This window comes from Scyliorhinus canicula, chromosome 2 (genome assembly GCF_902713615.1).
Source record: "Scyliorhinus canicula chromosome 2, sScyCan1.1, whole genome shotgun sequence".
NCBI lineage: Eukaryota > Metazoa > Chordata > Chondrichthyes > Carcharhiniformes > Scyliorhinidae > Scyliorhinus > Scyliorhinus canicula.
The window spans coordinates 236,732,989-236,759,585 of NC_052147.1; the positions used below are offsets into that span (position 1 = coordinate 236,732,989).

The window sequence follows — 26,597 nt, forward strand, 5'->3', positions numbered from 1 at the left end:
GTGACTGGTCAACATTGAGTGCTGGGCAGTAATTAATCAACCTAGCCAAGTTCAGAAAATGTCAACAGCCTTGGGCCAATGAGCACCAAGAGGAAGCTAATGGAACCCTTGATGAAAAAGCCATCAAAAGGAAGATAGACTATTCCCTGAATTAGTCAACAGTGTCCACGTCCTGAAAGCAGTTGTGTAGCTTCAGCATGTAACGGTGACCAGTGCAGTAAGGCCCTGAAAGTGAACAGGGCTTTGGGTTGTGTTGCCAAAAGAATTAGATCTTTACATTTGGGCTGTCTGATCCTTCCACTATTTTGTAGACTATTATGAGCTGTGTCAGTTAGGGTAAACTAGGGAACACCAGTATAAGGCACTAGGTTAGATGTTGGATTCGCAAGGATTGTTGATCTCTAGAATAAGTTATGTATGCATTTCCAGCAGGCATTCAGAACTGAGCTGTTTACTCTCAGGTTACCGTAGTGACCATGTATATGACAAAATAGATACAATGAGGTTATCATGAGTTTATTGTTTTCTTAACAGCTTCAAGTTAAATATGGAGGGATTCAAGCTACATGTGAGGAAGCAAAGAAGAAACTGGTGGAGGTAAGATTGCTTTATTTTAGGTAACCAGCAAATCTAGCATCCATGTTTGCTTAAATCATTTAGGGCAGCACGGTAGCACAAATGATTAGCACTGTGGCTTCACAGCGCCAGGGCCCCAGGTTCGATTCCCTGCTGGGTCACTGTCTGTGCGGAGTCTGCACGTTCTCCCCGTGTCTGCGTGGGTTTCCTCCAGGTGCTCCAGTTTCCTCCCACAGTCCAAAGATGTGCAGTTTAGGTGGATTGGCCATGATAAATTGCCCTTCATGACCAAAAATGGTTAGGAGGGGTTAGTGGGTTACCGGGATAGGGTGGGTGAGGGCTTAAGTGGGTCGGTGCAGACATGATGGGCCGAATGGCCTCATTCTGCACTGTATGTTCTATTTATAGAATCATCGGGCGGTACAGCATGAACGATACTCTAGCACGACCATTCAAGTCTCTTCTGTCTCTTTCAAAAAACATTCCAGTTACTCCCAATTGCTTGCTCTTTGCCCATGTTCTGCCATTGTTTTTTTTAATTTATTTAACTGCCTTTTCAAAGCTACTATTGAATCATGTTTCCACCATCCTGTTGGACAATGCAATCCATACCCAGTGTTTTTTCACCCTCGTTGTCTCTGATTCTTTTGCCAATCATCTTCACTCTGATGTTTCAGCCATTGGAAACATTTTCTCTTTTATTTCTCGGCTTTAAGCATATCAAACTCCTCCTGGCCACCTTCACTCTTAAGGCGAACAACCTCAACTTTCCCAGTTTATCCACGTAACTAATCCCTCATCCCTGGAACCATTCCAGAATTATTTTCTGTATTCTCTCCAAATCCTTTATGGTCTTCCTAAAATATGGATCTCAGAAGTAGATGCACTACTTCAGCTGGTTTTATATTAGTTTAGGATAATTAAATTTGTTCACTCTTTTTATTGGTTTTGATCGATTGGGGAATGTTACTTCAAGGGATGACAGTGGATAGGCAATGGCAAACATTTAAGAGTACAGGAAGGAACTGCAACAATTGTATATTCCTGTCTGACACAAAAGTAAAATGGGAAAGGTGGAATTCTTTGTGGATGTAACTTAGAATTGATGAAGGGGAGCCAGTGGATGTGGTGTGTTTGGACTTTCAGAAGGCTTTTGACAAAGTCCCGCATAAAAGATTCGCGTGTAAAATTACAGCGCATGGGATTGGGGGTGGTGTATTGAGATAGATAGAAAACTGATTGGCAGACAGGAAACAAAGAGTCGGAATTAGAACATAGAACATTACAGCGCAGTACAGGCCCTTCGGCCCTCGATGTTGCGCCGACCTGTGAAACCCCTCTAAAGCCCATCTACACTATTCACTTATCATCCACATGTCTATCCAATGACCATTTGAATGCCCTTAGTGTTGGCGAGTCCACTACTGTTGCAGGCAGGGCATTCCACGCCCTTACGACTTTTTGAGTAAAGAACCTACCTCTGATATCTGTTCTATATCTATCTCCCCTCAATTTAAAGCTATGTCCCCTAGTGCTAGACATCACCATCCGAGGAAAAAGGCTCTCACTGTCCACCCTATCTAATCCTCTGATCATCTTGTTTGCCTCAATTAAGTCACCTTTTAACGTTCTTCTTTCTAACGAAAACAGCCTCCAGTCTCTCAGCCTTTCCTCAAAAGATCTTCCCTCCATACCAGGCAACATCCTGGTAAATCTCCTCTGCACCCTTTCCAATGCTTCCACATCCTTCCTATAATGCGGCGACCAGAACTGCACGCAATACTCCAAATGCGGCCGCACCAGAGTTTTGTACAGCTGCAACATGGCCTCATGGCTCCGAAACTCAATCCCTCTACCAATAAAAGCTAACACACCGTACGCCTTCTTAACAACCCTATCAACCTGGGTGGCAACTTTCAGGGATCTATGTACATGGACACCGAGATCTCTCTGCTCATCCACACTACCAAGAATCTTACCATTAGCCCAGTACTTTGTATTCCAGTTGCTCCTTCCAAAATGAATCACCTCACACTTTTCTGCATTAAACTCCATTTGCCACTTTTCAGCCCAGCTCTGCAACTTATCTATGTCCCTCTGTAACTTGCAATATCCTTCCGCACTGTCCACTACTCCACCGGCTTTAGTGGGGATGTAGCTCAGTGGTAGAGCGCGCGCTTCGCATGTGTGAGGTCCCGGGTTCAATCCCCGGCATCTCCAGAAGGCTGGATTTTAAGGGGCAGCACGGTAGCATTGTGGATAGCACAATCGCTTCACAGCTCCAGGGTCCCAGGTTCGATTCCGGCTTGGGTCACTCTGTGCGGAGTCTGCACATCCTCCCCGTGTGTGCGTGGGTTTCCTCCGGGTGCTCCGGTTTCCTCCCACAGTCCAAAGATGTGCAGGCTAGGTGGATTGGCCATGATAAATTGCCCTTAGTGTTGGGTGGGGTTACTGGGTTATGGGGATGGGGTGGAGGTGTTGACCTTGGGTAGGGTGCTCTTTCCAAGAGCCGGTGCAGACTCGATGGGCCAAATGGCCTCCTTCTGCACTGTAAAAATCTATGAAATCTACACATTTCCTCTCCCATCCTTCTACACCCTCCTCCAGGTCATTTATAAAAATGACAAACAGCAGTGGCCCCAAAACAGATCCTTGTGGTACACCACTAGTAACTGAACTCCAGGCTAAACATTTCCCATCAACCACCACCCTTTGGCTTCTTCCAGCTAGCCAATTTCTGATCCAAACTGCTAAATCACCCTGAATCCGATGCCTCCGTATTTTCTGCAATAGCCTACCATGGGGAACCTTATCAAACGCTTTACTGAAATCCATATACACCACATCAACTGCTTTACCCTTGTCCACCTGTTTGGTCACCTTCTCAAAGAACTCAATAAGGTTTGTGAGGCACAACCTACCCTTCACAAAACCGTGTTGACTATTGCTAATCAAATTATTCCTTTCCAGATGATTAGAAATCCTATCTCTTATAAACCTTTCCAAGACTTTTCCCACAACAGAAGTAAGGCTCACTGGTCTATAGTTACCGGGGTTGTCTCTACTCCCCTTCTTGAACAAGGGGTCAACATTTGCTATCCTCCAGTCTTCTGGCACTATTCCTGTAGACAATGATGACATAAAAATCAAAGCCAAAGGCTCAGCAATCTCTTCCCTAGCTTCCCAGAGAATCCTAGGATAAATCCCATCTGGCCCAGGATCTTTCCAGAATTGCTAACACCTCCTCCTTATGAACCTCAAGCCCTTCTAGTCGAGTAGCCTGTATCTCAGTATTCTCCTCGACAACATTGTCTTTTTCCTGTGTGAATACTGACAAAAAATATTCATTTAGCACCTCTCCTATCTCCTCTGACTCCACGCACAACTTCCCACTACTGTCCTTGACTGGCTCTACTCTTACCCTAGTCATTCTTTTATTCCTGACATACCTATAGAAAGCTTTAGGATTATCCTTGATCCTACCTGCCAAAGACTTCTCGTGTCCCCTCCTGGCTCTCAGCTCTCTCTTTAGGTCCTTCCTAGCTTACTTGTAACTCTCGAGCGCCCTAACTGAACCTTCATGTCTCATCTAAGCCTCCTTCTTCACAAGTGATTCAACTACTTTAGTAAACCACGGTTCCCTCGCTCGACCACTTCCTCCCTGCCTGACAGGTACATACTTATCAAGGACACGCAGTAGCTGTTCGGGTAACGGGTCTTTTCCAAATTGGCAGGCAGTGACCAGTGGGGTACCCAGCTATTCACAATATATATTAATAATTTAGATGAGGGAAGAAAATGTCATACCTCCAAACTTGGGTCGGTGGGTGAGCTGTGAAGAGGATGCAGAGATCCTTCAGTGCGATTTGGACAAGTTGAGTGAGTGGGCAAATGAATGACAGATGCAGTATAATTTGGATAAATGCGAGGTTATCCACTTTGGTAGCAAAAACAGGAAGGCAGACTATTAACTGGCCAAAAGTAGGAGAGGGGAATGTGCAACAAGACCTGGGTGTCCTCATACACCAGTCGCTGAAGCTAAGCATGCAGGTGCAGCAGGCGGTAAAGAAGGCAAATGGTATGCTGGCCTTCATTGCAAGAGGTTTTGTGTACTGGAGCACGGATGTCTTGCTGCAATTATACAGGGCCTTGATGAGACCACACCTGGAATATTGTGTGCAGTTTTGGTCTCCTTATCTGAGGAAGGATATTCTAGCCATAGAGCGAGTGCAGTGAAGGTTTACCAGACTGATTCCTGGGATGGCATTACAGTACTGACGTACTGTTATGGGAGCAGCGTTTTCAGAACCCCAAAATGTATCATGGAGTTCAACTAACCTTCCCTTTTAATGGATTGTTAGCTTTTGAAGCACATGGCTTGTTCTCCAGGCGTGGTACTACAATTATGGACATGTGGGTTTTTAAGCACAAAACAGTGTTTATTCCATGAATTCAACTTAACCTTTTTAAATAAATATTGGATCACTTGCCATCCCTTGCTTCAAAGATAACCCCGAAAATAATACAACACTAAATAATCCCTCAAAATGTTTCTTCAAACCTCCAAAAGACTTAACACCTTTAAACAGAAACACATCAGGTTAAAGACATTACTATTATGAGTTTAAATCACCCAAATGATTCGGAGATAGTTGCTCCTGGCAGAGATCACCGCAGATCCAGCTCACTGCAAACACAGACACACCCAAGCTCTTTTCCTCAAATCCCGGCTTTCTCCTTTCAAACAGCTCACAGCAAACCAGCCAGGCACTTTTCAGCTGCTCTCTCTCAAACTGAAACCTGAACACTGCAAAATGGCTGAGCTAAAAAACCCAGCTCCACCCACACTCTGACATCACTTCAGTAATATGAGCTGCTCCATTTCTGAAAGGTACATTGCTTAAACATCCATTTCTTAAAGGTACTCTCACATGACAGTATGAAGATAGATTGAATCAATTAGGATTGTAAACTGGAGTTGAGAAGAATGGGGGGGTGGGAAATCTCATAGAAACCTATAAAATTCCATCCTGGCTGGGCAGGGTTGATGTAGGAAGGATGTTCCTGATGGTGGGTGTGTCCAGAACCAGGGGTCACAGTCTGAGGATATGGGGTGGACCATTTAGGATAAGAGATGAGGAGAAATGTCTTCAGCCAGAGAATGGTGAGCCTGTGGAATTCATTCCACAAGAAGTAGTTGAGTCCAAAACATTGTATGGTTACAAGAAGCAGTTGGTTATATCACTTTGGGCGAAGGGGGTCAAAGGATACAGGGGAAAGCGGGATTAGGCTATTAAATTGATGATCAGCCATGATCATAAGTGGCGGAGCGGGCTTGAAGGGCTAAATGTCATTGTATTTTTTAAATATTTCTTTGTACGTTTTAAAGCCCATATGCTTTGTTAACAGTTTTATCCTGTCTTATCATCTTTCTAGATTTGTACACAATATCTCAGTCTCTGTTCTGACAGATGTTTTAAAATCATACTATTAGCTTGTATTGTGTCTCCTCATTCATCCTGTCAAAACGTATCATGCCTCTTGTGTGCTTAGTTTGTTGGAAGTAAGCCTATTTCAATAAAGTTAATATCTTCTGAAAGCACCTATAATTATGAGAAGTAAAGGTTGCAAGTGTAGAATGTTCTTGCGTAATCTAGTTAGTGAAGGGAGAGAAAGATGATTGTTGGGTAATATGAAATGAAAATCGCTTATTGTCACAAGTAGGCTTCAAATTAAGTTACTGTGAAAAGCCCCTAGTCGCCACATTTTGGGCCTGTTCAGGGAGGCTGGTACTGTTCACTTTATTAACATTGCTGTTGGGCAAGTGGATCTGTCAAGGTTGTGCAGATCTGACTATATATTACTGTAGAATGTAATGAATCTGAGATTTAAATTGTTTATCATTTTCATGTTTGTTAGTATTTTTTGACACTTCAAAAAAAAAGTTGGACAACACATTACAGGGTCTATTTAATATAAATAATGTTGGAAACACTTAGCAGGTCAGGCAGCATCTGTGCAAAACAAGGTTTCTAGTTGAAGACAATTCTTGTTTCTTCACGTTGTCGTTTGACCTGAGTATTTTCAGCATTTAGTATTTAGCTTTTTATATCATCGTTTTACTTCAGATTTGTATTTGTAGATTGTGAATTATGGGCAGAAATTGGATAAAGAGCTATCTACTGTTGAAGCTGCAGAATCTCAAGCTGATTCCAGGTAGGTGTTAGTCACATATATTTTAAGTCCTTGTAGGTATTGCAGAGGAACAGCTTAACCTTTCCTTTCTGATACAACAATCCCAAGTTTGAGTTCATGTGACTTCTGGGACAGTGGAATTAATAGCTGAACTAAGTATCAATGAGAATTGTTCAAGGTAAGGAAAGTGACTTGTAGATTGCAAGAGAAATTTAAGTTTGAGGTTCTGCATGTGATGCAAAACTCGTAAAGCTGAATATGGTGGTTTCAAACTAGTTGAATTGAAATACAGATGGATAGAGAAATAGAAGTATTTACAGGTAATGGCTAGACAAATTCTAGATCCAGTAAAATCTAATGTAATATATAGCAACTTCAGATTCTGTATTACCAGGTAATGAAAACATGTGCGGCATCTGGAGCATGACCAGAAACCTAGAAATAATGGAGTCAGCATGACTAACAATTTTAGTATTTCTTTGTAAGAAGGCTGTGCCTGAAAGTTAGTGAATAATGACAAAGTGCAAAATGATGACTGAACTTTCTAACCACTGATGTTGTATAATGTGCACTGCTCTATCATGGATTCTTCCCATAACATGTAATCATAAGGACAGAGTGAAACAACGGAAGCATTTTCCTTTGAGGGAGTCAATTGAATAAACTCTCTGGCTTCCTGTGCGATATTGTTTCCATGCCTGGTTGTTTTCATAGCTTGGTATTTGTCCACGGTTGCAGCAGTTCAAGGACTATTTGATTCAACAAATCATTCAATTGTCTGAAAAGCAAAGTACTCTGAATGCTGGAAATAAAAACAAATTGCTGGAAAACACACTGCAGCTCAGAAGCGCCAGTGGAGAGAAAAGAACTGTTAATATTTTAGAATGATAACCTTTCATCAGGCACCATAATTAGCTGTCATATTCAGCTTTCTGTCTTTAATTCTCTTGGGGTATGAATGCTCCTAAACAGACATGCATCTATTTGAAAAATGTTTATTGATAAAATGTACCACGGTACATAGATTTATGTTAAGTATGCTACATAAATGAAGGTTGTTAATAATACAGCACTCCATTGTTCAATCTCCGTCTATTTCATGTGTACACTACTGTTAGAAAAAGGTCTAATCTGTCAAAAGTAACACTTCATTTCCTATTTATGTCTACATGTATTGAATAGGCCGCCCTGTAAAGTAATTTAGTTTGAATGAAGACTTGATGATCGTTTTTTCTCGAACAAATTCAATTGAGATCTTAACTTGAGTCTCTTTGGAATCACTCTTGCATAGAAATTACAACACAGAAATAGGACATTGGACCTTGCATTTGTGCAAACAATCTGCATTTATCTAGCCTATTTAAAAATGTAATTCTGCCACTATCAGTTTTCCAGTCTGTCTCCATATATCAGGCAATACCTGAGTCCTTGGTAATTGGCATAGGGCAAGTAAGATTAGAAAATTAAATACATGGCCTAACACTTTTTTTTTCTTCAGGGAAAGTAAGCTTTGTTGGCCAGGCTAGCATTCATTGCTCTCCATAATTGTTCTTGAGAAGGTGGTGGTGAGCTGTCTTGAACCGCTGCAGCCCATGTGGTGCAGGTACATACACTGTGCTAATAGGGAGGGAATACAGCATTTGGACCCAAAGACTGAAGAAATAGCGATATATTTCCACGTCAGGATGGAAAGTTGGAGTGACTTGGAAAGGAAGCCCCAGGTGGTGGTGTTCCTATGTATCTGCTGCTTTTGTCCTTTTTGATGGGTGTAATCGTAGTTTGGGAGGTATACTCAAGGGGCCTTGGTGAGTTCTTGCAGTGCATCTTGTGAATGGGACATCTTGCTGCTGCTGTTCATCAGTGGTGAAGAGGGGAAATGTTTGTGGATGGGGTAGCAATTAAGCAGACTGTTTTGTCATGGACAGTGCCACGCTTCTGAGTGTTGCTGGAGCTGGCGAAGCAAGTGGAGACGATTATATCACATTCCTGGCTTGTGCCTTGTAGCTGGTGGACATGTTTTGGGGAGTCAGGAAGTGACTTACTCGCTGCAGGATTCCTAAATTCAGACCTGTCCTTGTAGCCACAGTATTTAAATGGCTCGTTCAGTTTTAGGTCAATGGGGCAGCACGGTAGCACAGTGGGTAGCACTGTTGCTTCACAGCTTCAGGGTCCCAGGTTCGATTCCCGGCTTGGGTCACTGTCTGCGTGGAGTCTGCACGTTCTCCCCGTGTCTGCGTGGGTTTCCTTCGGGCGCTCCGGTTTCCTCGCTGAAGTCCCAAAAGACATGCTGTTAGGTGAATTGGGCATTCTAAATTCTCCCTCTGTACCCGAACAGGCGCCGGTTTGTGGCGACTAGGGGCTTTTCACAGTAACTCCATTGCAATGTTAATGTATGCCTACATGTGACAATAAAGATTATTTTAAAAATGGTACCCCCACCCCTCAAGATATTGATAGGGTGAGATTCAGCAATGCCATTGAGCATCTCTTGTTGAAGGTGGCCATTGCCTGACACTTAGAATTATAGAATTTACAGTGCAGAAGGTAGCCATTCGGCCCATCGAGTCTGCACTGGCCCTCAGAAAGAGCACCCCACGCCTCCACCCTATCCCCATAACCCAGTAACCCCACCTAACATTTTTGGACACCTAAGGGCAATTTATCATAGCCAATCCACCTAATCTGAACATCTTTGGTCTGTGGGAGGAAACCGGAGCACCTGGAGGGAACCCACGCACACACTGGGTGAACATGCAGACTCCGCACAGTGACCCAAACCGGGATTCTAAACCGGGTCCTCTGCGCCGCAGTCCCAGTGCTAACCACTGTGCCAAATGTGGAGTTTGCACATTCTCTAGTGTCTGCGTGGGTTTAACCCCCACAACCCAGTTTAGGTGCAGTTTAGGTGGATTAGCCACACTAAATTGCCTCTTAATTGGGGAAAAAAATAATTGGGTACTCTAACTTTTTTTTTAAAACATAATAATCTTTATTAGTGTCACAAGTAGGCTTACGTTAATACTGTAATGAAGTTACTGTGGAAAATGCAGGGGGTTCTGGGCCTGCAGGTCCACAGTTCCTTAAGAGTGGCAATATTGGTGGCCAAGGTGATTAAAAAGGCATATGACATGCTTGCCTTCATCAGCCGGGACATTGAGAACAAGAGTTGGGAAATCATATTGCAGCTATATAAAATCTTGGTTAGGCCGCAATTGGAGTATTGTTTGCAGTTCTTGTCACCACATTATAAGGAGAATGTGCTCGCTTTGGGGAGGTGCAAAGAAGGTTCACCAGGATGTTGCCTGGTCTCGAGGGTGTTGGCTATGAGGAGAGGTTGAATAAACAAGGATTGTTTTCACTGGAAAGATGGAGGCTGAGGGAAGGCCTGATAGAGGTCTACAAAATTGAGAGGCTAGATAGGGTGGATAGTCAAGAGGGTTTTTCCAAGGATGCAAGTAGCAATTACAAGGGTGCACAAATTGCGAGGGGAAAGTTTATGGGGAGATGTGTGGGGTATGTTTTTCACGCAGTGGTGGATGCTTGGGATGCGCTGCCAGAGGATGTGGTGGAAGCAGGCACATTAGGAATATTTAAGTGGCAAATGGATAGGTACATGAATAGGGAGGAGATGGGGGGATATGGACCGAGTAAGGGAAGAAAGTGTTTTTTTAGTTGGGACATGATCTGCACAGGTTTGGAGCATTCCCTGGAACTCTGGATTACTAGAACAGTGACGATACCACTATACCACCACCTCCCTGGGTGCTGATCTGCAACATTCATTCTGGTTCACTCTCCAGAGACACTGCCTGACCTGCTGAACATTTCCAAATGTTCTGTTTTCATTATAGTATTTTATATACCAGTGCAAAAACAAAAACAAAACTCTCTTTCCAATTAGCATACTGGAGAAGTTGAGGTCATTGGTCACAATGAATGAAGGTCTAAAGGACCAGGAACAGCAATTTAGGAATCATTGCAGGGTAAGTGTTTTAAGTTATGTTTTGTATGAGTGAATGTATATATTCAGATAAGCATGCGACTGAAGTCACAAATAAATAACCAGCTGCTTCAGATCTGTGATTCTGCCCACTACCCCATATCCTCATCAAGCACTGAGTGAGCTTAAAGTTCAAATAGTTTAAATTTAATTTGTGGTATTTTGTTTTAATCTGAAAATGACTTACTTTGTTCAGACTTTGAGCCTGGATTACTTAGTCTTGTATGCAGAAAATGCTTAACTTGCTCCAAATTTTGAATTCTGTTGCTGCAAAAAGTTAACCTTGAGCACAGGTAGAATTTTGTCAGATGAGTATTCAAGAGTAACTACTATCAAAAGTAACAAAATGTCAAAAGCTTCAGGATATCCTGCTACACCAGTAGTTCTCTAAACTCTTGTGTTTTCAGATTTATAAAAGTCTGGCTGTTTTGATTTGCTCCAGATATAACTTCGGGCATTCGTGTGTTGTACATTCTATTACAATTAATTTGCGATGCCAAAATATCTGCAATAAAGCATTTCTTCTCAAACTTGTACTCTTTTATAAGGACTAAGATGTGAAGTTTAAGCTCCTTCTGTCATCATCCCTTCAGTGTGTACAGCCATACAATTTCTTCAGTTGAGGTTATCTCCTCCCCTCACTGCCACACGTATCAGTACTTTGCTGGATGTAAACCCACTATTCAGAGACTAATATTCCCACCTGGAGTTGGGTTCAAACTATAACCTGACTGAGAAATAAGTTACACTTCATGTAAGTAATTCTTCCCAAATAGCAGATGAAGTGAGAGATACCGCAGAACGAGCGCAGGTTGCAACAGTTGCATTTTACTAACATGAATCTTTTGTGTTTTTGAAAATATAAATATACCAGTCTAGCTATTATGTCACAAAGTATGGCTGAGTAAAAGAAAGAGCGTTCAGCCTAATTGCAGGCAATTTTCCTCATGTGACTTCTGAGCCGTTTGTTTGCAGGAAGAAATGGCTCGATTGCAACAGGTTATCAAAAGTCTTAAGGGTGTAGCAGGAACTGAGGAAGCTGAAGAAAAGGTATGTGGCACTGTGTAAGAAACGATTGATGTCTTGATGAGTAGCTCATCTGTACTAATCTAAAAGAAATTGTTGAGATGAAATTGAGACACCTAATTCAGATTTTTCATTTATTTTCCCTTCCTGCCTTAAATGAATTCTGAAGTTAACATGGCCTAGAGGAGGTTGCAGTATATTTATTTCTCCTTCTGAAGAACACTGTCCTTGTAATAATTCCCTTAAGTAGAAAATAATTGGAAAAAATCAGTTTCTACAGAATTGAAGAATTTGCATAGCAGACGATGGCTTATGTGATCATTTCACCTTTTGTGCTGCTAGTTGTTCATTTGGAACTACCTAAACTAATCCTATTCGTTTTTCTGCCTTCTCATCTCATTGTATCTTAATGCTGTCTCTATATAGCAAAGTCATTGTTTTAGCCTGAATGTTTGTTTAATTTTTTTCCATTTGTTTGGTCTCCATAACCAGGCAGCTCCCATACCCAAAGTATTCCCTCTCAAATATCATGTTCGATATTTCCAGCTTGGAATTCATTCCAAACATTTTACACCCAGTTCTTGAGATGATCCCAAAAAATGGCCAAATGACCGAAAATGGTTTCACTATTATCCCCTATTCCTTATTGTCAATCAGTACTCCAAATACTGCAAATCCTGTCGTGCCAAAGTAGTCCCTTGTCATTTTTAAAGTGAGGCACAAGATTAAAAAGTACCTACTTTACCTTAGTACGGTACTCCTGCTGGTCAAAATACAGTATATGGAGAGTATTCATGCCCAAGAGACATTCCAAGTATTTAACAACCGATGAAGAACTTTAGAAATACTGTTACATAGCAACATGGCAGACAGAGTCGTCCTGCTAAGAGTAATGATAAATTTATAAATTAAATCTATTTTTGTGAAGTTGAGGGAGAAACAAATATCCAGAGCTCTCTGGTATTACACGACATGGGGGAAAACCAGACCTACATAAGAGATCTCTGGAATGAGAAAGTGGAAGATGTTTTCCACAGGTCTGCAATCTCTCAGGGAGAAGATAGCTCCGTCTGCTGGTAGAAGAGCAGAATTGCATTGATCTGAACATCCCGTGTACAGCATCTGGTGGCCGGCGATTAGAATTGCACTAACCTGAGCATCCTGTACCTAGCTCCATCAGCTGGCAAAAAGATGAAACTGCGCCATCCTGACTTTTTGAGGGAATCTATTGCCAAAAGCCACAACCACAGCAGTGAAGACTCACCTCAAACTTTTCCCTTCAATCCCTGTTTTTTTTCACCGTCTCCAACCCTTGTCTTGTGTCTATCTTGTGTGTGAGTGGAGAGTGGGACGGGGTTTTGGGATAGCTAGACTCATAGGTCGGTGTCCTGTTATTTCTTTTTACTCTTGTGTATGTGTGTGTGTATATGTGTGTGTGTATTTATATATTTATATACATTCATTCTTATTAATAAACAGTTTCTTAATATTTAACTTATAAATCTAGTGTCTGTGGCGCTTTGAAGCAATCGAGGGTTAAAGGTCTTTGGAAAAAACACATTATTGGTTGAGACTCCAGGGTCTGTGGGGCAACTGACCGCGCACTCGCCCAGGGTGTCGTAACAGTATCAAGCTTAAGCATTGTTGGAGCTGCATGTATCCAGGAAGTATTCCCTCACACTCCCATGGGTCTTATAGATGGTGAACAGGCTTTGGGGAGTTGGGAGGTGGGTTACATGCTGCACAATTGATAGCTTTAACTTGCCTTTGTATTTATATGGCTCGTCCAGTTTAGTTTCTGGTCAATGGTATTCCCAGGATGTTAATAGTATTGGTGATGCCATTAAATGTCAAGGAGCAATGGCTAGATTCTATGTTCGGAGATGGCCATTGCCTGGCGCTGGTGTGACACAAATGTTATTTGCCAGTTTTAAGCCAAAGCCTAAATGTTGCCCAGGTATTGCCATATATGGACATGGGCAAATTGCGAATCTGAGGAGTCTCAAATTATGCTGAACATAGAACATAGAACAGCACAGAACAGGCCCTTCGGCCCTCGATGTTGTGCCGAGCAATGATCACCCTACTCAAACCCACCCGTAACCCTACAAACCCCCCCCCCCCTTACTTTTTAGGACACTACGGGCAATTTAGCATGGCCAATCCACCTAACCCGCACATCTTTGGACTGTGGGAGGAAACCGGAGGAAACCCACGCACACATGGGGAGGACGTGCAGACTCCACACAGACAGTGACCCAGCCGGGAACATTGGACAATTACCTGTGAATATCCGGGAGCACAAGTGGTTAGCACTGTTGCTTGACAGCACCAGGAACCCGGGTTTGATTTCTGGTATGTGTGTGCGCAGAATCGGCACGTTCTCCCCCAGTGTGCCTGGGTTTCCTCCAGGTGCTCCGGTTTCCTCCCACAAGTCCCGAAAGACGTGCTTGTTCGGTAATTGGACATTTCTGAATTCTCCCTCCGTGTACCCAAGCAGGCTCCGGAGTGTGGTGACTAGGGGATTTTCACAGTAACTTCATTGCAGTGTTAATGTAAGCCTACTTGTGACAATAATAATGATTATTATTACCTTATGATGGAGGGAAGGTCATTGCAACAGTTAAACATCTGTTTTTATGGCGATCAACAGTAGCTTTGTAGTCACCATTAGACTAGCTTTAATAGCATTTCATTCATTGAATTTAAATTTCACCAGTTATCATGGTGTCTTCAAAATTGTCACATTGGTCAAATTGTGCATTAGCCATATGTGGATTTGCAATTGGAATACTGGACCAGTTATTCTCCATTAAAATGTGAGAAAGTGTATTTCATCTCCCCAATTTTGTTGTCGCAGATTTAACTGCTAGAAGTCACACCAACTGCTTTCCTGGCAAACACTAACCATGTCAAGAGCACATCAATGAGGAAGGTTAAGTTAATTACACCATGTAAAATCTTGCTGTGAAAAGCAACATTTTACATGGTGTAATAGTAAATTTGTCTTCCTCAATGTCACTGCTCTCACTATGAAAATCTTCCAACAACTTTAATTATTAATAAGAACTTGCTGCTGATCTACCAATTCCAGATTGTCTGATTCTCCTCTGTATTTGTAGGTTGCTTCACTTTCTCACTGATACTTTCTCACTGGCACAAGAGCGGAGATCCAAGTTCTAGTCAAGTCTTCCCTCTTTCCTAGTTAAACATTACTTCTCTCATGGTCTATTTCTCCTGGCAGGCGTTTCAGTAGGTTAGCAAATTCAAATGGGAAAAGTATTACCCTAGGAGGATAAAATTCAGTTCCCCAAACAAGGGACCCTGGAGCAAATTTTCTACACAGTGAATGAGAGTGATTTGTTCATTCTGGAAATGTGTAAATTGTTACTCCAGGAATTACTCTGGTAATTAATGACATCAGTAGTCTCTTTACTTTGCTTCCATCAGTATAATATTTTGAATAGCAATGAATCTGCAGGATATGTATGTTATTTGTGTTAAAGCTGTTAAAATTTGTCTTCAACAATGTTTTAATTTTAACTAGGAACACAACGCATTAATAGACCAACAGTATAAAGAAGACAGAGAAAAACTACAGAAAATACGGCTGTTGTTGGTGAGTAACATTCATGCCACACAAGTACCAGACAATGATCATCTACAATAAGAGAGAACAAACCATTTACCTTGATGCACAATAACATTACCATCAGCATCCTGGATGTCACCATTAAAAAAAAATATATAAATTTAGAGTACCCAATTACTTTTTCCATTTAAGGGGCAATTTAGCATGGCCAGTCCACCTACCGTGCACACCTTTGGATTGTGGGGCCGAAACCTACATAAACACGGGGAAAATGTGCAAACTCCTCACAGACCGTGACCCAGCGCCAGGATCGAACCTGGGACCTCAGCGCTGTGAGGCAGCAGTGCTAACCACTGTGCCGCCGTGCTGCCCATCTGGATGTCACCATTGACCAGAAAATTAATTAGACCATCCAAAATGCTATTGGTTTATGGACCAGTTATAGGTCGGAATTCTGCCATGAGAAATCACCTCCTGAGCACACCTTTCTGCATCATTGAAAATAAACTAATTTATGAAAATAACAAAAATCTTGCCCTCCTATATATTTTTATTTGGTTCAATGCATCATCTCGAGTGGAGATTTTCTCCACCTCATCCCTGATTGACAGTTGACCAATTTTCTGTAATCCCAGGCATGTTGTACATTTTTTATACTCTTATTGTTAGCTTTGACAATTTGACAGGATATCTAATAATCCCTTTCACAATGCACTCATTTTGTTCCATAGTACATTAAGTTTCACCACATCATCCATGTGATGACTGAAATAATTCTTCATTTCCCAAATACTCATTGCAAAGCAGGGAAGAAGTACACAGTAAGGAATTCAAAAAAACATACATTTTGAATTGTGTCTCAAACTTGTACTTCACGTAAGTAACTTTATAATGCAGTGACCAGCGTTCTGTAAATACAGCACCTATTTTTACAGAAGAGGCAATGAGATGAATGGGGATGGCTGCGAAAGACAGCACAATACAGTTCCAAATATAAAAGCAAAATACTGCCCGTGCTGGAAATCTAAAATAAAAATGGTAAATGCTGGATTAATCAGGCAGCAATTCTGGCGAAGGATATGTAGTTAACAGAGTTTTGGTGAAAGGTCATGACTTTAAAAATAACTTTTTTCTCCACAGTTGCTGGCAGACCTGCTAGCATTGCCAGCATTATTTTCAATTTCTAGAGCCAGCAGTAATTCGCTTTTCTAAAACTAATTTAAACTAAATTTAAACTAATTAAAACTAAAACTTGAATATCTAGAAGTTTGACTTCCATTTTGGGTATTCAAATTATTGATATAAATCAACGGATTCCGGATACAAGTTCTCGGAAATCAGTAAAGTAGACTGGATTGCTTTTTAATATTTCCATTGTTCGAAATGAATTGCAGGTATGAAACTACTGATTCAAACTGTATACATGCTTGATGGCCAGTTGTATACTGAGTTGCTACATAGGTTATCTCGTTTTGATGTTTTGCGCACCACGTTAATTTGCAGATGCATTTACTTGCTTTCAGGCTCGTAGAAATAGGGAAATTGCTGTTTTACAACGCAAAATTGATGAAGTACCAAGCAGGGCTGAATTGAACCAATATCAGAAACGTTTTGTTGAGCTCTACAATCAAGGTATGCATTTAAGCTAACAAATTTTAAACCTTTTAGAATAATGTGTATCCTTTCCTAATGACCTCTCCTTGAAATCCATTAATAGACATGTGACTAACTTTTCTAAATACTGAGAAGAGAAGTACTTGCCCATACGATCAGGAGTAGGCCATTCAGCTGCTCAAACCTGCTTTGCCATTCAATAAGATCATGTAATTTAATTATGGCCGCAGTGCCAATGTCCTGCTGACTTTCTTTGATTCTCATCAGTCAAGACTCCATTTACTCCAGCCATAAAGATATTCAATGGCCTCCCTCAATCGCTCTGGGGAAGAGTTCCACAGATCCACGACCCTCTGAGCAAAAAATGTCTTCTAATTTCTGTCATAAATGGGGGAGACCATTTATTCCTAAACTGGGTCCCCTAGTTCTGGCCTATCCCACAAGAGGGAATATCCTTCCAGCATCCATTCTGTCAAGTCTCCTCATCTAGTATGTTTCAATAAGATCACCTCTCACTTTTCTAAACTCCAGTGGATACAGGCCTAACCTTTCCTCCAAAGATAGCCTCTTCATCCCAGGAATCAGTTGATTTTTGTTTTTAAGTTGCTAGAGTTGTTTTGCTCATCAACAAATTATTTTTGAGAAATGTTTGCAATTTTCTAATGTTGTCATGTGTGAAGAGATGCCTTGGAGGATTTTGCATCTGTTTGTATGAGTGTTTTGGCAATGCAAATGATTGTAAACATATTTTTTCAAGTCTCCGTATTAGTGATAATGATTTCAAAAATCAATTCCCAGAATGGTAACTTTGAATCCAGCTGAGCTGCAGCTGCTTGTTGGCTGGAAAAAGCAGAGATGAGTAGCTGAGATGCAAACAGGTCAGAAACCTGCAAGAGGGAGGCAAGACTAGAACACTGGGGTATATCATGGAGGAATATTTCAAAGAGAGACTGAGGAAATATATCTATACGGTAGGTGGAAGTCGAACAGGGAAGGAGCAGTGCTTACGGAGTTGGACTGTAGAGGAAGATGTTCAAGAGGATAGAGTGGTCACCAATATTTGAAGACTGCCGCAAGTCCAGAAATAGTGAAAGTACCCTTATACTATTGTTGCTGTCATGGAAGAATATTGCTGAGCATTACCCACGATACAGTGGTATTTGTGTTACACAATGGACAAACGCTTGATTTGGAGGACTTGGGGTGGCACAGTGGTTAACACTGTTGCTTCACACTGGGTTCGATTCATGGCTTGGGTCACTGTCTGTGCGGAGTCTACACTATCTCCTCGTGTCTGCGTGGGTTTCCTCTAGGTGCTCGGGTTTCCTCCCACAAGCCCTGAAAGACGTGCTGTTAAATTAATTGGATATTCTGAATTCTCCCTTCATGTACCCGATCAGGCACCGGAGTGTGGCGACTATGGGATTGTCACAGTAACTTCATTGCAGTGTTAATGTAAGTCTACTCGTAACATTAATAAAGATTATTATTATAAATAAAAAGAAAGATGGAAACAACAATTTGCAAACCTTGAGAAAGAAAGGAACAGTTGAATATTAGGTGGTAGTTGCAGAAGATAGGGGAGGGGACATTGAAAGTATGTTAAGTTTTGAAAGCAGTGTGGCAAAGTCGACTGTGGCAGAGGTGATTATGGAATAGGTGTCTATTGATTATCTGAGAGTATGTTCGGTCAGAAGCTGCTGTGTTGTGGGGAGGAGGGGAAGGTGCAAAGTGGTTAGGAGTAGTAGGTTTCATGCAATAGATTAGTTTAAATGGAAAAAGAATGCAATCAAGACTAAGGTGTATATTTAAAAATTCCTGCTCACCCTAAGAAAAAAAAACATGTAAAACCTAAATTGCTTTTTCAAAAAAGACTCAGTTGGTTTGTTTCAACTGATTTAGGCAAGATTTAAGAACTAAGTGAATCAGTGTTGCTAATAATTTAGTACTTTGGTAGCATTGAATTGTCTTAACTCATGCCTACATGGCATTCATTTCTTTAAACACTGCTTCACTTATCAAAAACAATAGAAAATAATTCTGTAACATTTTAATCAAACCCCACTTCTAGATAACGTTTTATAGGAAATGCATTTAAGACTTCCTCTGTAGTGTAGGATTTGCTCAGTTAACCTTGAATGTTACTGCTTGACATCACTATGTTCTGTTGTAGTTGCAGCAACTCACAAGGAAACAAAACAGTTCTTTACACTCTATAATACACTTGATGATAAAAAAGTGTACTTGGAAAAAGAGGTAAGGAACTCCAAATCAACTTTTTGCTTTGTATCTTAGCTTACTGTTTAGTTCTGTAGCAAACAGGCTCGTCCAAAGCTAATTAAAATTTTCTACATTTATCTAAACATTTTTTTTTTAAATTGCAAATACTCGACATTGGCAGGTTTAAAAACAAAACAAAGATGGAAATACCTAGGCGATCTGTCAAAAATCTGTAAACGGACGTTATTGATTTTTATATTTGGGACATTCAGAACCGAAAATAAAAAAAACAGGCATTTTGGTTAGTTTGGAGAGAAAGAAAATTAGGAAGTAAGAATTTGCATCTTTCTAATCAGCACCACATTCCACTACCTTAAACATTCACTCACTTCCACCACTGCCAGAGCACAGTAACAATAATGTTGACACATTTGCAAGATGTCATGCAGCAATTTTCAAGGCTCCTTTAACAGCACCTTCCAAACTTCTAATATTTTGATGAATAAGGTGCACAGCAGACATCATCTGCAAATTTCCTTCAAAGTCACACGATCCTGATTAGGAAATATATTGCTGTTCCTTCACTATTGCTGTATTTAAAAACCTGGAACTCCCTCCCAAACAGCACTGTTTCTGTACCTACACCATATGGAGTGGTTCAAGAGGGTGACTTACCACCATATTCCTAAAGGTAATTGGGGATGGGCAATGATATTTGGCCTTACTAATAATGCCCATGCTCCGTGCATGAATTTTTAAAAAAGTTGTTGCACAAATTGCCAGAAAGTCTGTTGCTACCAAAGAGATGCGTGCACGAACATTCGGTATCTCAGCCATGTTGACTGCTATCACCACCATAGAAAGGAGGGTGAAGAAAGAAGGACAACAAATTATTGTGTACCTCTTAATGGGGAGTTGCAGAACATCTTGGACCCGTGGCAATGATGCAGTGCCCAGAGGAAACCAAAGTTGTTAATAGGTAAACAGTAGTTTTCTTTTCTATAAAGATGAGGCCTTCCATGCTACATTTGATGAAGGAAGTTGGGAGCAGGTTGCTTGTTGATGAGACAGGCGATTAAGGAAAAATAAAATTCTAATTAATTGAGCAATAGAATATAGTACATAGAACAGTACAGCACAGAACAGGCCCTACGGCCCTCAATGTTGTGCCGAGCCATGATCACCCTACTCAAACCCACGTATCCACCCTATACCCGTAACCCAACAACCCCCCCCCCTTAACCTTACTTTTATTAGGACACTATGGGCAATTTAGCATGGCCAATCCACCTAACCCGCACATCTTTGGACTGTGGGAGGAAACCGGAGCACCCGGAGGAAACCCACGCACACGGGGAGGACGTGCAGACTCCACACAGACAGTGACCCAGCCGGGAATCGAACCTGGGACCCTGGAGCTGTGAAGCATTTATGCTAACCACCATGCTACCCTGCTGCCCCTAATCATATATATTCTTCCTTTCCCACACCATCCAATTTTCACTTGCCACCTGAAATACTGGTAAACTTTGATTTTGCAAGTTCTCCTGTGAACTGGTTATGTTAACTTAAACCTGGTGATTAATTTTGGCAAGCTATTAAACTCTGCTAGCCATCACAGTTTAGCCCAATCCTGTCCATCCTTGTTCAATATCCAATTATGTACACTTTCCAGAAATTCTGGCTGATCTTTTTTTAATCTCTCTTTCCCCCCCCCCCCCGATTCAGTGATGCTAAGCTCAGTTTAGTAACTGAACTGATGTCTTGCCAAGAACAGGCAAAAATTCTAACACCTCCTGATCTTCGCTCGGAGCAACACAAGTGATGCACTTGCCCACCAAGCCACTTGAAACTTCAATTATGTGGTTTTGAGGACTTAACCCCCCCCCTAACCCCCTGTACCTCAGATGTCAAGTTGGCGAGGGAATCCCATAGATTTGGGAAATCTGGCGTGATGAATTTGACTGTTAGCGTTAGTTCAACAACCCAAGTTGTGTTCACAATTGAGTCTGAATCTGTTTATTTATATCTACAGCATTGTGATTTAAGCATTTTTGGATTTTTCTTAATTTGGGAAGATATATTCAAAATAATCATTAATAGAGATTGGGAAATGTACAGGGAGCAAAAGGCTTGTTCACCCAAAGGTGTCGAGGGATAGCAAATCTGTTTTCTATGAATGTTTGTATCTGGGAAAGAAAATTCCTTCTAAGAATAAAGCAAACTGCCAAAGAAGTTTATCTTTGGCAAGTGTGAAGTATTTTTGAAGTCTGTAAAACTTAACTAATAATAAAAGAAAATTTAGTGTTGCTTTATTAGAATGTGTACAAGGATAGTTAAACTTGGTTCTCAAAAAAGCAGTCAATTATGAAGTTACTTTGAATTTGTTTTCATAAATTTGGGATTTTAATGAGTCCCATCTTTGTTTGGGTGGCAGTGGTTAGCATTGTTGCTTCACAGTGCCAGGGTCCCAGGTTCAATTCCAGGCATGTGTCACTATCTGTGTGGAGTCTGCAAGTTCTCCCTGTGTCTGCGTGGGTTTCCTCTGGGTGCTCCAGTTTCCTCCCACAAGTCCCCAAGATGTGCGTAGGAGAGTCCATGACAGGACGGAACAGTGTTAGTGTTAGCTCTATACACAACTCTAGGACCTCCTGATTAACGGCCTACAAAGAAACTTAACTTCGGAACAAAGCAATATAACATTGATTTCTGGTATGGTTTTGCCAATTGTGCCAATGCAAATAAAGATGCAAAGCCTTTAATGTGTGTTATATGCAATGAACTACACTCAAATGTGAGGAGAATTTTCAGATTTTGAAAAGAAGTGGTGGATGAAAAATTCCATTTGAAGTTTGAGACCCCAGAGTCAGTTATTAACTTATAGCTGACTCCAAATGAAAAGGCTACGCAGGTGTACCTGACCTGTGATACCACATTACAATCATGCCAGAAGCTGATGAGCCTGTCAGCGTTCTGGAGTAGCTATCCAGTGCTGAATAAAACAAGCATTTTGTTGCTACAGTAGTCCCCCTTTATAACGCGGGTGTTGGGGTCCAAGACAGCCACCCGCGTTGCATCCGAGCCGTGGATATCCACGATGGGGGGTTTTAAATTTATTTAAACATCTATGCATGCGCTTCCCATTGTGAGTCTACGGGGGGCGGGGGGAGAGGTCAGACCCCCGTAGACTCGCAATGGGAAGCACATGCATAGATTTTTAAATAAATTTAAAACCCCCATCGTGGATCTAATTAAAACAAGCACTGCTGCATTTTTAACAACTTAAAAGTTGGATTGGAGGGAGAGAGCAGCCGGCAGTGTCAATTTCAGCGGCCGGCTAATTGTTTCAGTGAGAGAGCAGCTTCCCTCTCCGGATCAAAGTGAGCCGGCCGCTGAAATTGACACTGCCGGCTGATTGGAGGGAGAGAGCAGCCGGCAGTGTCAATTTCAGCGGCCGGCTCACTTTTGATCCGGAGAGGGAAGCTGCTCTCTCACTGGAACAATCAGCCGGCCGCTGAAGTTGACACTGCCAGCTGCGCTCTCCCTCCAATCAGCCGGCAGTGTCAATTTCAGCGCCCGGCTGCGCTCTCCCTCCAATTAGCCGGCAGTGTCAATTTCAGCGGCTGGCTGATTGTTTCAATGAGAGAGCAGCTTCCCTCCGGATCAAAGTGAGCCGGCCGCTGAAATTGACACTGCCGGCTGATTGGAGGGAGAGAGCAGCCGGCAGTGTCAATTTCAGCGGCCGGCTCACTTTGATCCGGAGAGGGAAGCTGACAGTTGGGGTCCGTAAGCCCCCCCCTCGCCGTATATCGTGAACCGCGGTATTGCGGAGCGCGGTATAACGGGGGACTGCTGTACTGTCCTTCATGGTGACCTATATATGCGAGGTTGGATTTTCCTTTCTCACAAAGATTAAGACAGCACAAAGGAACCGGCTGAAGTCTGCACCTGATGCATGCATTGCCCTCTCTTCCTTTGAACCTGATTCAAGTGAGATTGTGAGGACGAAGAAGGCTTCCCTCTTGCATTAAATATAAGCAGACGTGGTGTGGATCACGAAAGGTCGGCTGGCGTGGATACTGGGAAGAAACATTTGAAAAACACTGAGCTTGGGGAATCATTTTGCCAATTGAAGACGCCAAAGGGAAGTTCTATATGTAGGCAAAGCCCTTTTTCTGAACGTTTTAGTGAGCACTGGCTTATATGTATGTTTTAACTTTTATATTTAAACATGTTTATTTATCGCAAGATGGAAAGTTTGGTGCCTTATTGAGGACTAGGCACTCCACAAGTATTGTATCAATGTCTGTCTGAAGGACTGATCCAACTTTCTTTTTACCAGGTTAACCTGTTGAATTCAATTCATGATAATTTTCAACAGTAAGTACCATGCAAGTTGGGTCCGCTGTTTTGTACCTTTGCTGAGGTTCTAAAAGTTCATTTATTAATCATGCTTTGGAAACATTTTTTTTCTGGGTCAGTGGGCTTGCTTGTAGTGTGCTTCCTAAATACACCATGTTCAAGCTTTTAAGGAAATTTGTTCCAAAAACAAAGTATTTTTCAATAGGCGTGTGCCCATTTTGGTTTCTGGCTTTTGTGAAATAATTGAATAGTTCTTGGAGATGTTTATCCTCAGTTAATGTCCTTTGTATGCATTTTCATAATTAAATGTCAAATCCCACGAGATCATCAAATAATGTAGTTCTCAATATATTAGCATAAAAGTGTACTACATTGGAACTTCTATCAATTTTGACTCGGGGATTCAATTGAATTATCCAATTAATCATCAGCCTAATAAATTAATCACCCTTTGATTTATGACTGATTGATGCACTTTTTTCATTTAGTTACCTGTTTCACAGTGGTGAATTTGGCATAATTGCAAAAACCTAGACTTGCCAACCTGGCCATGCCAGTACTGTATGATCATCTCCCTTAATTTCCATACTGTGCAGATAATGTACTTTGTGCTACTCCTAATCCCCTTCCTGATCCAATATTGTCATTACTCATGGGTGGCAGGAAGAATGGGAAGAAAGTATTGGCTGCATTCTTAATCATCGTCTCTTAGCATTTTCCTCCCCTCTTTGAATCCAAACTTCTTTCTTAAAATAGGTCCTTTGGATTATTTCTGGTCTAAGTAAATATGGAATATACCATAAATTCATAAATAGAAGCAGGAATAAGCCATTTGGCCCATCAAGCCTCCTCTGCTATTCAATAAGATAGTGACTGTTCTGATTTTGGCTGTCCAATTTCCTCACTGAACACCACGACCTTCCACAATTCCCAATAACACTCCTTTGGCAGGCAGCATGGTGGCGCAGTGGGTTAGCCCTGCAGCCTCACGGCGCCGAGGTCCGATCCCGGCTCTGGGTCACTGTCCATGTGGAGTTTGCACATTCTCCCCGTGTTTGTGTGGGTTTCGCCCCCACAACTCAAAGATGTGCAGGCTAGGTGAATTGGCCACGCTAAATTGCCCCTTAATTGGAAAAAATGAATTGGGTACACTAAATTTTAAAAATAAAAATAAAAATTTAAAAACAACACTCCCTTGGCAATCAAAAATCTGTCTTACTCTGCCTTGAATATATTGCATACAATGACCTAGCCTCCACTACTGCTCTCTGTTAAAGAGAATTCCAAAGATTAACGACCCTCAGAAGGAATTGCACCTCCTCTGTCTTAAATGGAAGACCTCTTAGTTTTAAGCTATGAAGCATCCACTCAAGCACCCGGACTGTCAGGTCCCCTCGTTATTTCAATAAGAACACTTCTCATTCATCATCTACGATTATCGGCCTAACCAGCTCAATCTTTCCGCACAGGACAACCATGATTTGGAGAAAAGCTGAACATAGTGTCTTTTTGAGGTTGGTGCTTCGTGCAACCAATGTAGGAAGCTGGCTATTTCAATTGCATCTGCCAGTTTTCTTTAGATGCGCATTCCTGGAGAGTAATGTCTACATTTGAAGAAACAGGAAGAGAAATAAAGCTTGCTTTTCTGTTGAAATGCGACGGATTATCTCAGGGTAGCCTATAATAAAATATTACACCTGCATCTGTGATCTCTTTTGTTTCTAATTTGTATACTGTGCAGTTGGAGGCCTTGTGGCGAAGTGGTAGTGACCCTACCACTGGACCAGAATTTCCAAGTTCAGACCCAACACCAAGACTTGTTGGCCACTGAAGTAGCGTTCGACGTGGTCCAACAGGCTGATCATCTCGGAAATCCTTCCCCCACTATTCCCCAAAGGATTTTTAACAAGTGTATGGATGTGAAGATAAACTAACAAGAACAACTGTGCAGTGTTTTCGTAAACTACTTTTTAAAAATATTTTTCAGGGCAATGGCTGCTACTACTGCTCGAGATCAGTTCCTGCGCCAGATGGAACAGATTGTGGAAGGTATTAAACAGAATCGCATGAAGGTAATAATCCTGTTATTTTCAGCTATTCCATTTGGCGGGAAAAATGGGCATTGGAAAAAAAAAGGGTAAAGAGGTCCCACATTTAGATGGTACGATTGAAAAGGGTTATATGATTGTTGAATGCAGAGATGAAAAAAACCAGGCAAAAGTTGAGTGCAGAGAATAGTGACGATGCTTTATTGGAAGAATAAAGATTTGCATGAAATATCAGAACTGTACAGGGCATCTGAACCAAATAAGATGCATCTTTGAATAATTAAGTTACATTCAGTCATTACAGTGCAGAAGGCCAATCAGCCCAGTGGGTTCATGCCTGCTCTCTGTAAAGCAGTCCAATCAGTCCCATTCCTCTACTATAGACCCATACTCCTGCAGGTTTATTGTTCTCCAGTGCCCAACCAATTTCTTTTTGATTTAATTAATCGTCTCTGCTGCCATCACCTTCACTGGCAGTGGGTTCCAGGTCGTTGGCACACTGCCTTTTTTTTTAAAAAGTACTTCTCATTCCGCCCCCCCCCCCCGCATCTCTTGCTCAAAACTTTAAATCTGTGTTCCCCTAGTCCTTATAGCATCAGCCTTTCCTTGTCTACCTTAACTAAACTGCCAGCTCTGTCAGATCTCTCCTCAATCTCGTTTGTTCCAAGGAGAACAACTTTCGCTTCTCCAGCCTAACCTTGTAGCTAAAATCCCTCATCACTGGAACCATTCTGGTAAATCCCTTCTACATCCTCTCAAGGGCCTCGCATACTCCCTAAAATGTAGAAATAATGCATACTTTGTAGGCCTAACCAGAGTTTTATAAAGGTTGAGCATAACTTTCCTGCTTTTGTACTCTGTACTTCTACTTGTGAAGTCAAAATCTCACATGCTTTGCCAACTACTCTCAATATGTCCTGTCACCTTTTAAAGATCAATGCACATGGCCCCCCCTTGGTCCTTC

The 26,597-nt window shown here is 41.6% G+C and overlaps 1 protein-coding gene and 1 non-coding gene across 3 annotated transcripts in view; both read left to right on the forward strand.

Annotated features, from left to right (window-relative positions):
• Window positions 1-26,597, forward strand: part of ccdc93 (coiled-coil domain containing 93) — a 76,896-nt gene that overhangs the window by 43,271 nt on the left and 7,028 nt on the right. For both annotated transcript variants that reach the window (XM_038789838.1, XM_038789839.1), the window contains 9 exons: window positions 535-597; window positions 6,719-6,792; window positions 10,673-10,754; window positions 11,747-11,821; window positions 15,345-15,416; window positions 16,913-17,021; window positions 19,177-19,259; window positions 23,566-23,603; window positions 25,573-25,657. In XM_038789838.1, the coding sequence (XP_038645766.1) occupies window positions 535-597; window positions 6,719-6,792; window positions 10,673-10,754; window positions 11,747-11,821; window positions 15,345-15,416; window positions 16,913-17,021; window positions 19,177-19,259; window positions 23,566-23,603; window positions 25,573-25,657 (681 nt within the window). The remainder of the gene's footprint in view (window positions 1-534; window positions 598-6,718; window positions 6,793-10,672; window positions 10,755-11,746; window positions 11,822-15,344; window positions 15,417-16,912; window positions 17,022-19,176; window positions 19,260-23,565; window positions 23,604-25,572; window positions 25,658-26,597) is intronic.
• Window positions 2,725-2,796, forward strand: trnaa-cgc. Its single transcript has one exon. It is a non-coding gene; the product is annotated as a tRNA-Ala (tRNA).